Source organism: Populus nigra, chromosome 3, assembly GCF_951802175.1.
Source record: "Populus nigra chromosome 3, ddPopNigr1.1, whole genome shotgun sequence".
Taxonomy (NCBI): Eukaryota; Viridiplantae; Streptophyta; class Magnoliopsida; order Malpighiales; family Salicaceae; genus Populus; species Populus nigra.
This window is the reverse complement of record NC_084854.1, coordinates 8,460,606-8,473,613: the sequence shown is the minus strand read 5'-3', so window position 1 is coordinate 8,473,613 and position 13,008 is coordinate 8,460,606. Positions and strand designations below refer to the sequence as shown.

The window sequence follows — 13,008 nt, the reverse complement described above, 5'->3', positions numbered from 1 at the left end:
TTGGTCCTCATTCTTTTGATTGTTACTTATTTTATTTGAAATAATTTATGAAATATTAATTATTATTATTTTAATTTCTTTATTTTTTAGATTTGATCTCTATTATTTTAATTATTATTTATTTTATTTGAGATAATTTATGAAATTATATATTTTTTCAATTTCATTCTTATTCAACTTTTTAATTTGTAAGATTTGTTTATTATTATTTTAATAAACTTTTTTAAAAATAAAACATTAATAAATTATTTTTTAGCTCATTTTTTATGATATAATTAAACACTAGAAAATATTTTTTAATTTATTTTTTATTATACTATCAAATATCATAAAATAATTTATTTTTTTAAAATTAATTTTTATTTAAAAAATTACTATCCAACAAACAAAAACATCATTTTTTTTTTTTAGTTTAACATGGGTGTTTGAATTAGCTTGCGCGTATCTTGATTAATTTCACAAGCCCTAAAATTAACAACAATGTAACAAAACAATCATCCTTGCTTCTCTTAGTAATGGTATCGACCTGCTGGGCTGTTGTCGGTATCTTTCCACCGGCACGTGTAGTGGCGCTTTACAGGTCGGCAGAAGCTAATCCGATTGTCATAGTAGTCACATTGGGCCCACCTCAACCACCAAAACTTGTTAATTACTGAAGGAGGGGATATTTTAAAGACCATCATCCTCCACAATATCTCCTCCTTGATTACATAGTTCGTGTTGGTCCCTCGAGCAACAGATATCAAAGCTACTTTTGCTCAGAAGACATGACTCAAATGAGACATGTATTCACTCTCCTGCTCTTCAGCCTCCTCTTGCTATCTCAATCCCTTCCAGGTTCAGCTGTCGGCAGGCAATTGGATAAAGCTCTTACCACGTCCCAGCTGCCTGAGGGAAGACAAAATGACGTGATCAGTTCATTGCAGATTCGGAAGTTAGGAGTTTACATCAGAAAAAGGGCTCGTGGTTATCCACGCTCTGGCCGCAAATCATCTGCTATCCGAACCCAAGTTCCTTCCAGCCATGTGATTGGTTCTGTTTTTGCCTTCCTCAGTTTCTTCCTGCTCTAGCTAGGTCTTGGTATGGTTAATCGGTCCAATGTGTTGAAGTTATCCTCATATCGAGTGGCTTTACACCAAGTAGTGCTTTACCATATTTGAAAAAAGATGTCTATTTTTTTTTTTTTTTGATGTTTGCGTGTGCCTTGTGTTTTATTTAGCAGATCGTCTTAAGACAACTCAAAAGTATTTGCATAGACAGAGAAGGTGGTAGTAATAGGGAGTTGCTTTTAACTGATACCTGTGCTGCTGCTATTTTTCTTCAACCATGCAGTGAATACATGTGTTTTCACATCTGATGTCCGTGTGATCTGGGTTCTTGTGTTGAACAACGTGACAATGTTGTTAAGAAAATAAAATATTAGCCTATGTTTTGCGTATCAGGTTTAGCGGATTGCCTTTCAGCTTTGGCTAACCACCACCTTTTCTTTTATTAGCAGTATATGATATTAATGGTAGCATGGGGCCTGGTATTAATACTTATCTTCTTGTTTTGGACAAATATTCCTCAAAGAGGCAATTGCTCTGAAGTAGTGGGTAGCCATATTCTCAAGTTATTAAATAAAGAAGAACATATTAAAAACATCATTTTAATATAATATCCTCAAAGGGGAAATGGAGGCATCTAATTCAATTATCAAAAGATAAATGCACTATCCACCATCATATGCCCCCGCAATTGATAGATAGATATGGATTAATGTATTAATGGGTTAGACACACTTGGTCTTCCATTCTTATATGTATGGTTCCTTTTTAGCTTTTTTTTTTCTTTTTTATTTAAATATTAATTAATTAAAATATGTTAATTAAATGTATGCGTAAAATGCCTAACCTAACAAATATTGAGTTTTAATTGAGGTTATTTAAAATAAATAAACTAGATTAATTTTTATAATGTTTCTTAATAGAATATCTCTTAATTTTTACTTAACTTACAAATAAGATTGCAACATTTTTTTTATACCAGTAGGCTTCTCTCTTTTTTTTGTGTGCATCTCTACTTATATTTTCTTTGATTTTATTCGATTGCTTTTCCATGCATTTATTTTTTATTATCATTTTATTAAATAAAAATTTGGTTTCAAAAAATAAAGTTATTAAATACAATCGGGTCTATAACCTTATGTTTCGAGATTAGATATCTGGACCCACATCTAACTCTCAACTTTCCAATTTAGTTTTCGGTTAAATATCATTTATTTTTTACTATTTTTTTTTTCACATGAGAGAGTAACATTTTTTTCTTCTAATATTGATAGGCTTTATATATATTGGATTTTATTCGATCTCTTTCATGCGTGTGTGTTTTTACTATCATATGATTATATACAAAAATAATTATGGCTATTATATTAAAATGCACTAGGATAAGTATCGTGGAGATTTTAAGGATCACATTTATGGTGAGATAGATATGGATTAATGTTCTACACCAATTTATAATGATTATTTTGTTGATGATGATATCATAAATAATAACAGTAACAATAAAATAGATAGAAAATAAAATTAAAGCCATTAACGTCGCCAACACAATCCCTATTAGTCCTTAATTTCTAGGTATAATCCTTCATTAACTCTTGAAGCACAATGATTTACAGGCAATAACCCAACCTTTATTAACTCTTTATTTGCTGGAATCGGATGCCAAATGCTGCTAAGAAGGGCTATAATTGTCGTCCATCTTGAACGACACTCATCCATGGCAAGATCAGGTGCCAGTACCCTAGAGAGGACGTGGACTTGGTGTCGGTAATTTTGACGAGGAAGGATATACAAATGTTGGAGTTATCTTATTAATTAATTAGCAGTTTTGTTTGGGAAAATCTTCTTTCTTTTTGTTTGGATAGATAAAAAAACAAAAAGGGTAATAAGTATTAAATATCATTAGCGTGTTTTAGTTAGAGGCGAGGTGAGGAGAGGGTATTAAGTGATAAATTAGGTTGAAAGGAATTATTTGTTAAAAAGGATAGAATTTATTTTTTAGAAAAAATAAAGTTAGAATAATAAATTAAAATAAAAAAGAAATTATAAAGTTATTTAGTTCCCCCTCCATTGCCGGGGTGAGACTTGAAGGAGGATGAAGATTGAAAATATTTTCCTGAACAAGATGTTATTAATCCTCTCTTCTCCATTAAAAATAATCTTCCCCAACAAAATTAAAATACCATTAACCCTTCCCTTCCTCTCCAATCACTTCTTTCCCAAACAAATTGTAAGGAAACAAGTAATCTGCTCAAGTCTAAACAACTTGCTGGGGATGTCCAACAATTTATCATATTATATCATATTATATCATGCTGTTGCTCTCTCTTTACTCTCAGCTATTTATGTCAGTGAGAGTAACAGCTGATCTTCTACTTGATCTATCTACCATATTGATTGATGTATTAGAGAGACCAAGTTCCTACGAGGGAAGAAAAGATTCACCAGCTCTATCGATTATCAAATCCCTGTACCTTTGTGAAAGACATCACATGGAATAGCTTACAATCCAAAGCTTACACGGGAAATGAGAAAGGTAGAAACTCAGATTTAAAATAGAAGTTCCTGAGCTAGAAGGAATGGGGTCAGGGGTGGAGACTGACTGCCAAAAAACGTAGCAGCTCGATCAGAGGGAAAGGTTAGTAGGTAAGATTTGAGTATACAACTATCAATAGATGGGGGAAACAGCCCAAGAGGGTGTATCAAAAAGGACAGCACCGAGGGAGTCTAGCTTGCATCTCTTTGTAGTGAATTCCTCTTTTGATTCAAGGAGAGCAGCATGCTTCAAAGCCCATCTAGACAAGACTAGATAGATAAAGGAGCAGAGAAAATGAAAAGGTTTTGCCCGTTTTACCAAGAAAATGTTTCAAAGAGATATCAGATCATATGATATGATTATTTCATTACAGAATTGGGAAAAAACAACCTTGCTCGCACCTGAAAAACTCAAGCAGAACCTATCTCATGATTTTGTTATTGTTATTCTGCAACCTAACACAGGGTTATGGAGAAGCATGAAGCACGAGAGAAGTGGCATGAGGTTGCCGCAGCACAACAATATAGAAATCCAACATTGGATTAACTACTACTAGAAAACTTTCTTAGGCAAGAACTCAAGGTGATCTTATAGATCATTCAATAAATTTTCTTCTAAACAAAGATGATATGCTCTGATTGCCTGCTAAATGGCTTCATTCCAGTTAACTAACCATTCTCTCTCTAGCCCAACCCATAAAGAAGACTCAACAATCTTATTTTCCAGGGATCCCAGTTCAGTCAACTCATTCTTCGCAACAATTTATGCCTCTAAACCTGAGCTAAAATCCATGAACATGGGCTGCGGATTAATAAAAATGTCTAACATGTGAATGAAAGAAACCAGGGAAGAGGAACTTCATGGCTAGAGATATGAACAACTGAATCCAAATCGGAAAGTAGACTGCTCATATCGATCAAAAAAATAAGTAAACAGCAAACCGCAAATCCCTGTTACAACCTACTCTGTTTGTCTGAAGATGGCTAAAATACTTAACAATCAAAAAGTCTGAAGAGAAGGCTATTTTGCGAGATTGAGAAAATTAAGATGCTAAGAGGTGAGAATCCAGTAAAAAGTATAATCATGAACACTCAATAAACAAACTATCTCTGATGAAATCAATCGAAAACCCACAACACCAAATCACAAGAAAAAAACATTTGGAAAATTAAGAGCATTTCCATTAAAAGAAAAGTAGTTTAAACACAACGTACAAATTCCATTCAGGAAATGGCGTTCTACAAAACGAAAGGGACTAGTTACCGTTCACTGCTACGCCGGGGCATAAAGTGGACGCCTGTACTCATCAAAATACTCATTGCGATCGATAAACACAATAGCATAGAGAGCATAAATTATTCCAGGAACGTAGCCTAAAATAGTCAGTAACAAGCAAATGCAAAATTCCACCTGCAGAAATAATAATAATCAAAAATAGTTATCAACAACATTAAATTTCTTGGATCTAAAAAGAATACAACAGAGAAGAGAAAGGGAGAGGCGTACACTGCAGCAGCCATGCCTGAAGCAAACACCGAGAGGAGGGAGCAAGATGGCGATGAGGATTTCGCAGCAGATCTCACAACGACTTGGCATTTTCTCTCGCTACAAAGGCTGATGATAGATCTGCAAGATTAAAATCCAAAAGTATTTATGGTTCTTAATGGAGAAGAAAACAAACATGGGACGTCGTATTAAATTGGGAATTCAAGGACGGTGGATCACAAATTAATTAAAGGACAACTATTTTCTATATATATATTAGTCTTATAAATTATGTCTAACATGTTATTCATAAGAGATCCATATCTCAATGCATCATGTGTTCTTTTATTTTTATAAAGATTTTATGTGTTTTAAGATTTATGTTAAACATCAAATATTTTAATCTTGAGAATATATTTCATTTAAATTTAGTGTTATAAAAAATATAAAATATCTTTCTTTTTATCAAATATTAACCACCATGATCTAATCAAAATTTCTTAATACTTATTTCAATCTGTATTTTAATTTTATTGTAGTTTATATTGAACTTGAGTGCATTAGATTTAGGTATATATAAACCATTCTTATAATTATTGGATTCATAAAAACATCATTATTATAAATAAATAAAAATAACATTTGTCCTCAATAATAAATATAAATCCATTTAATACTAAATAAAATGAAAACAATCTCTTAAAATACTAAACAAAATAACAATTATAATGTTATAGTATTAACCTATTAGGCAAAACAAAAAACTAGTTCATACAACTAATGCGGCACCATTTGCTTCTTTACTGCGTTATAACAAAAAAGTTAGGTATGAGTATCAATATTCTCACGTTGTCTTTGTAGTTCATGTGACATACTGGCTAATATCACACATGCAGTTTGTTGATTGTCATTAATATGACGCTGATGTTCATTCCTAACTTTTTTTTCAGCATCCTAACATGGGCATTTAGAATTGGATTTTCTAGAACATATCTTTTTTCTTGTTTTAGGTCAATTCTCACATTTCGATGTCAATCCAAGAAATTTTGTCTAGTCAATGTATTAATATTAAATATGTTTTGTAGCAATATGTTACTACCTATTTTGATCTACCAACCTATTTATATAAAGATAGATTAGCTTCATGCATATATATTTAAATTTCAAATTTAGATAAGGTCTTTAATTTTAATTTGGCATTTCACTATTTTTTTTTGCAAATTAATAGCTCTTCCTATTAATTTGAAAAATCTCGCTTAGATATTTCTAATGGGCAAGGATTCCATTTAATTTATCCAACCTTGAGTGACTCAACAAATCAAAATAAATTAAATTAGGTAGATAACATAGTTTATCAATCACATCTTTATGTGACTCCTAAATTAGTTAGGTGACAACTCTTTATTTAAACATATCTTATATATTTCACTTAACACATGCCTCTAATCTCATATAATCATGAGTGACTCATCCAAATCATATAGGTTAGTTAAGTAAAATCTAATTTTACAACTTAAATATATTTGAGTAACAGTAACCTTGAGTGACTCAATAAGTTATTCATGAATAAAACTCTGGTTTTATGCATATAAAATTGAAGGGTAACTATTCATGTTCTCAACATGTACTTAATATATTAATGAGGTATTATTATTAATTAATTGGGTCCCATACATAACATGACATAACAAACATACATTTCATACATAGGAATTTATATATAAACATACACCCCTAGCATGTCATTTTAATTGGGTGATTATGGACATATCTAAGCTAATTCTCTCGACCCATTAAATGGAATTAGATGGTCAAATCTTAGATAGTTGTTGAAAGTCTTCATAAGTCTATTACTTGCAAAATTAACTCAATTAAGTCCTTAATTTTTTTAATTTTAAAAATATAATCCTTATATTAGTTATATTCTAGTTCTTAATTTTTAAAATATATTTAATCAAGTAATATTTAATTAAATCATCCTAATTTAATTTCTAATTATAGTTCTTAATGTGTGTGACTCATTTGGTTCCTAATATATTAGTCTAAATATAAATTATAATTATAATTAATAGAATTAAATAAATTAAACAATTTAATTTATTATCAATTCAACAATTAATTAATTTTTTTTTGAAGATCAGGTGCATCATCTAGAAACGTGTCATGATCTTTAAAATATTAGAAATGTTATTGGTGATTTGACTCAACCTTTCAGTGACCGGTTTCTCAGTGTAATTAATATCATTTCATCAATAATATTCCAATTTAACATTAAAGCATGAAGTATGTCTGTCATGTAAAATCATGTTTGTTATCTACATAATAGTCATTGATCATTTGAATAAGATTTGAAAATCTTTTTAAATCTCATTCCACCTTAACCAATGATTTCTCAATAAATATTATTTGGAAAAGATGAAACATTTTTCCTAATTCTTCTAAGGTGGTGAATCCTCTCTTGATCACTCAAGTATTTTTATATAATTCATGTTATACCCAATGTTTGTTCCTTCATTACCTCAATTAAAATAACATGTAACATGATTAAAGCATAACATTCTTTATATAAGATAATTTAGTGATTTCAAGTTTAAGAATCACTTACACAACTGTCACGTGAACCTTTCCATAGACATAGGTGATTTCTTCATATGAAATTCTTATGCGAGTCAGTTCAGTGTACATGTCTTATGATAAGCACCTACATAATAGTTCTAGGTATCTCTTATACCTCAGTTTATAAGAACAATTGTTTTCTTTTATAAAGGAAAGAACATAATATGTATTAGTCTCTACATATCTAATGAATATCCAGTATCTAAGAGATCACCAACTAAGAATATTTTTGTAACAATACTTTGTTGCAATATGAATCCCATAATTATAACAACTTTATAATTTTCTTAACAAAATATTTTTGTCTCATGAACTTTATCTTTACTCTAGATCATAAATCAAATATTAAATTTATTAATATAATATTATATAAGTATTAAAGATAAATTAAACCTTTATTAATAATAAATATATATTAACACAAATATAAAAATATCACATGTAACTAATCAATTGGCTACATATCATATTAAATTAACAAATAGGATTTAGGATTTAGATGTTTTCACCTTTTTCTCTCATATATCTTTTCCTTCTTCTTTACTTTATTTTTATTGCTTTCATACATCTTTTTCCCCACTAACTTATTAATTACAAAAGAGTTCTCTACATAATCAAGATAACTCATTTTACATATATACCAATTACTTTTCTTACCTTTAATCAATTTTCATCTAGCAGTATAAAATTAGTCACTTCATCCTAAAAGGTGCATGACCTCATCAATATTAAAATTATCTTCACATTATTCATCTCCCTCGTCATAAAATTACGTGATGAATGATTTATTATTGTATTAATTTATTTTTATTAATCAACTATTTCATTAACGTGAATCCATTAATGAACCAACTAAATATTAGTGTATAGATTTTTAATAGTAACAAGATCAAGCTTTCAATCTATCATTTTTAATTATATTTTTTTTCGTACTATATATATATATTAGTCAACTTACCTATACTTTGTCATGGGTCAGATGAAAAGTTACTTTTTAACATTTAAAAAAAGAATATACAAGTGTTGTCATTTTTTATATCAAAAAAATATTTTAATTGTTAAATGAAAGTTTGATGTTTGTATTTAATAAAATAAATTAATAATTATATACACAAATAAGTTTTAAAAGAGTTGTTAATGATAATAAAAAAACTAAATGAAGAAATTAGAAAATATATACAAATTAAGATATCTAATCTCGAGCCGTAAGGAGTTATGCAATTTTTGTCATTCAATCACGTCAATGGAATACTAAACTGACTCTATATAAACTATAGGTATATGGCCCATTTTATCGAGGGGTCGACTTGATTCAGGATTTTTTAAGAGGAATAAAAACTTAAAACGAAGTTGTTTTGAAAAAAAAATAAGGACCAAAGCTCATGTTAATGGATTACTAAGTTGATTCTCTATAAATTATATGTATATGATCTATCCCATCCCGAGATGGATCCAGTCTAGGTTTTGTTTTTTAAAATTAACAAAATTTTAACGTTTTTCAATAGAAAAAAAAAGTGAGTGAATCTTAAGTGATGATATATGAATTCAAGCATGTATCTTGTCGTTATTAGTCTGGTTTGCAACCTAGTTAAAAAAATTAGCCTGACTTTATAAGTTAACTTAGTAATTCATTGACCTAAAGCTTGATCCAATTTTTTTTTTCAAAACAACTTTGTTTAAAAGGTATTTTTTTTTAAAAAAAAGCTTGGATTGGATCGATACCAAGATGTGATGGATCATTTATACATATGGTCCACAAAGAATCAACTCAGTAATCCATTGACACGAATTTTGGTTATTTTTTTTCAAAACAACTTCGTTTTAAGTTTTTTTTTTCTTTTAAAAAAGCTTGGACCATGTTGACCCCGAGATAGGATGCCTATAATTTATAGATAGTCAATTTAGTAATCCATTGACATAATTGAATGATAAAAATCACACAGCTCCTCATGGCTCTAGATCAGATATCTTAATTTGTATATATCTTCCAGTTTCTTGATTTTTGTTAACAACTCTTTTAAATATATTGAAATGATAATGTTTTTTGATGATCCTGATTAGCCCGCCAAACTTGGAAACCTGGTCATAAGCTTGATTGTCTAATAAATTTAATTTTTTAAAATCTATTTTTATTTAATTATATAACAATAAAATAGATATGCATAATAAACTGATCAAATAAAATTTAAGGAAAACATGAAAAAAACCATGTAGGGTTATACAAAGTGAGTGGTTGCTAGTATTAGAAAAAAAAGAATGATTTAATCTTATTCAAAAATAAAATAAATACTAAAAAAATTTGATAAAATAGACCCCAAATATAAAATAATATTTAAAATATATTTTTATTTAATTGATCTTAATGAATCTCAATTAAAATCAAAGACGTCAACGACTTTTATTTGGTTTAGGTTTCAAAATGAACCAGATTAGAGTTAACCTTATGTAACCCAATCGGCCAAGTGAGTCTAGGTGTGACCTAGTCAACCCATAAATAACTTGATTTGACTAATTTGTTTTTCAAGTTGTCGATGTTTATCTTTTTTTAAATATTGAGTTTTGGATCAACTCGGGTTAACCCAATCAACCCGACGAAACACCCAACCTAGGTCATGGGCTCAATTAGGTCAAAAAAATTGTTTTTTTTTTAAATCTAATTCTTTATCCAATTATAAAATATTCAAAATAGACATGTGTAAGAAAGTGATCAAATATTTTTTTTTAAAAAATAAAAATATATTATAAGGGGTTGTATAAAAAGAGTGTTTGCTAATATAATAAAAAATGTTTGACAATAAAATATTTTTTAAATTTTTCTCTATTTGTTTCTGGAAAATATTATATTTTGTGTTTGTTTTTTGTAAATTATTTTACAGGAAAGCTAATCAATGTAAAATATTTTATAGTCAACCTTCAAACTAAGGTTATTTGCTGGAAATTATTTCCAGCCCATGAAGTTTCATAAAATATTTTATGAATAATAATTTCTTTTCAATATCTTCCAAATATTTCAACCATCAACACCATTTTACAACTATCACCATCTCTATCTCATCACCACTATCACCTCTATCTCCTTCTTTTTCATCAACATCACCTCTTTTTTAACCATTATCACTACAGCCACTTTACCGCCATCATCTCCTCTACTACCACCACAACCACCCCCTCCTCTACAATTACTATGATCACCTCATTACAACCACAATTAAAAAATATTTTACATGTAAAATATTTTATGCAAAATAAATGCACTCTTAGTGAAAAAAATAAAAAAGTAACATAATTTAGCAAAAACAATCACAAATATTTGAGACTTGATCTGCTTTTCTTAGAAAGATGACAAGTAAAACACAATTCAATGAAATTCCTCGTCAAATAAAACACATTAAAATCAAAATTGATTGTTTTGACGATCAAACTGTAGGTAATAAACAACTTTCTTTTTTCTCACATATTTTTTGGCAAGTTTCTTGCTCATTTCTCAAACTTGGGACTGCAATGTGAACAAAATAAAATTTTTGGATAAAAAACTAAAATTAAAGGGATCAAAATGTAATAACAAATTTACAGACTGCAATGTGAACAAAATATATTTTATGGATCAAAAGCTAAAATTAAAGGGATCAAAATGTATGTTAATAAAGATTACAACACCTTGTCAAGTGAATTCAAGAAATGGAATGTTGAATTCGTTTAGTTTTCATTTTAATCTTATTTCTTTTAATTTATCTTTATACTATAAATTCAAGCTTAGTATAACTAATTAAGCCTTCAATCAAGTTCAAAAACCTTATTGAAACCTTTAATCCTCAATCAAATGTCAATGTAAGAGACTATCAATTAAAAAACATAATAAACATGGCATGAAAGAATGCAATCAAGAAAAAAATATCTAAAATAAAAAAAAATTACACTATGTAATCCATAATATATACGTATGTATGTATGTATGTATGTACGTACGTACGTATGTGTAGAATCCTTTCATTGTGTACATTTTCGGAAGTGTAAGCATAAGGGATGGGCATAGGGAAGCAGGTCCATTTTCAGTGGTGAATAAATGTTTACCCAATCCAAAATTGAAAAGTATATCTCATATCTGTTGATATGATTCTGCACAGAGATTCGTTGGAAGTTGAGCATTAAATACATACAAGTAGGATAATTTTAAATTATTTTCATCTATTAATATTAATATTAAAAATAAAAATAATATTTTTATAAATAAAAATTATTTTTAACTACTACTATCATAATAAATACTTTTAAAAATAATTTTTTAATTATTTTACAAGGAGTCCAATAATAAAAATTTAGAATTAAGATATTTATTTTTTTATATTTCAGATTCGAGTCTTATAATTACTAATATGATAATCACTGAAGATTTATATAGTTATTAACTTTAAAATTTATAAAATTAATTGAAGTACGTGTAAGTCGGTTAAACACCGGTATTAATAAAAAAACAAAAATAATTTTTCTTTGAAATATAACACGTGTTGACTTCTTGTTCATGTCACATTCAAAGGTGAAAGATAGCACGTCTTATCTTCAAGGAACGCTGTCCACCATGTCTCTACTCATTGAACATTCACATCAATTCCAGCACGTTTTTTACATCGGTCTACTATGCACTGCACTCTATTAATAACTCGTGTGTTCAGTAATTTTCTTTTTGTTATTGTGTTCCAGCTTGTATTTTAGAATTATTTTTTTTTTAAAATTAAATTAATATTTTTAATATTTTATTATTATTTTAATGAGTTGATATTAAAAATAAAAAATATTATTTTAATATATTTATAATAAACAATATTTAAAAAACAATTTCAATCTAATATTCATATTGTAAATCCTAAAGTCTTAAAGCTACTTATTATTTTTTATGCATTATTTTCTTTTTTATATATATATATATATAATAAATAGTTAATTTATATGTTATTTAAAAATCTCAAATACAAGAGAATTTTCTTAATAAAAATCTCAAATTATTTTTTTAAGAGGATGTTTGGAAATGCAGAATTAAAATACTATTTATCTAAAATTTAAAATTATTATTTTACTTCAAATTATTTTTTTAGTGTTTTTAAATTTTTTTATATATTAATATAAAAAATAAAAAAATATTATTTTAATAAATTTATAAATAAAAAATACTCTGAAGTATCCAACTCCTAAAAAGTCATAAAATAGTGGATTATTTATATATATTTTTTTAATAAAAAAATATAGGTAAATAAAATAAAATTTAAAATAAAAATTGTTGATCGAATTAATGTCAATCTCAATTTTTTTTCTTTAAAGAAAACATGTCTT

The 13,008-nt window shown here is 28.0% G+C and overlaps 1 protein-coding gene across 1 annotated transcript; it reads right to left on the bottom strand.

Moving 5' to 3' along the window:
• Positions 1-4,741: 4,741 nt before the first annotated feature.
• On the bottom strand, positions 4,742-5,321 carry LOC133689042 (UPF0057 membrane protein At4g30660-like). The gene is made up of 2 exons (XM_062108754.1): positions 5,089-5,321; positions 4,742-4,992 (listed from the first exon to the last, which is right to left on the bottom strand). The coding sequence occupies exons 1-2, from the start codon at positions 5,176-5,178 to the stop codon at positions 4,855-4,857; spliced, it is 228 nt and encodes a 75-aa protein (XP_061964738.1). The 5' UTR covers positions 5,179-5,321; the 3' UTR covers positions 4,742-4,854.
• Between the last annotated feature and the right edge of the window lie 7,687 nt (positions 5,322-13,008).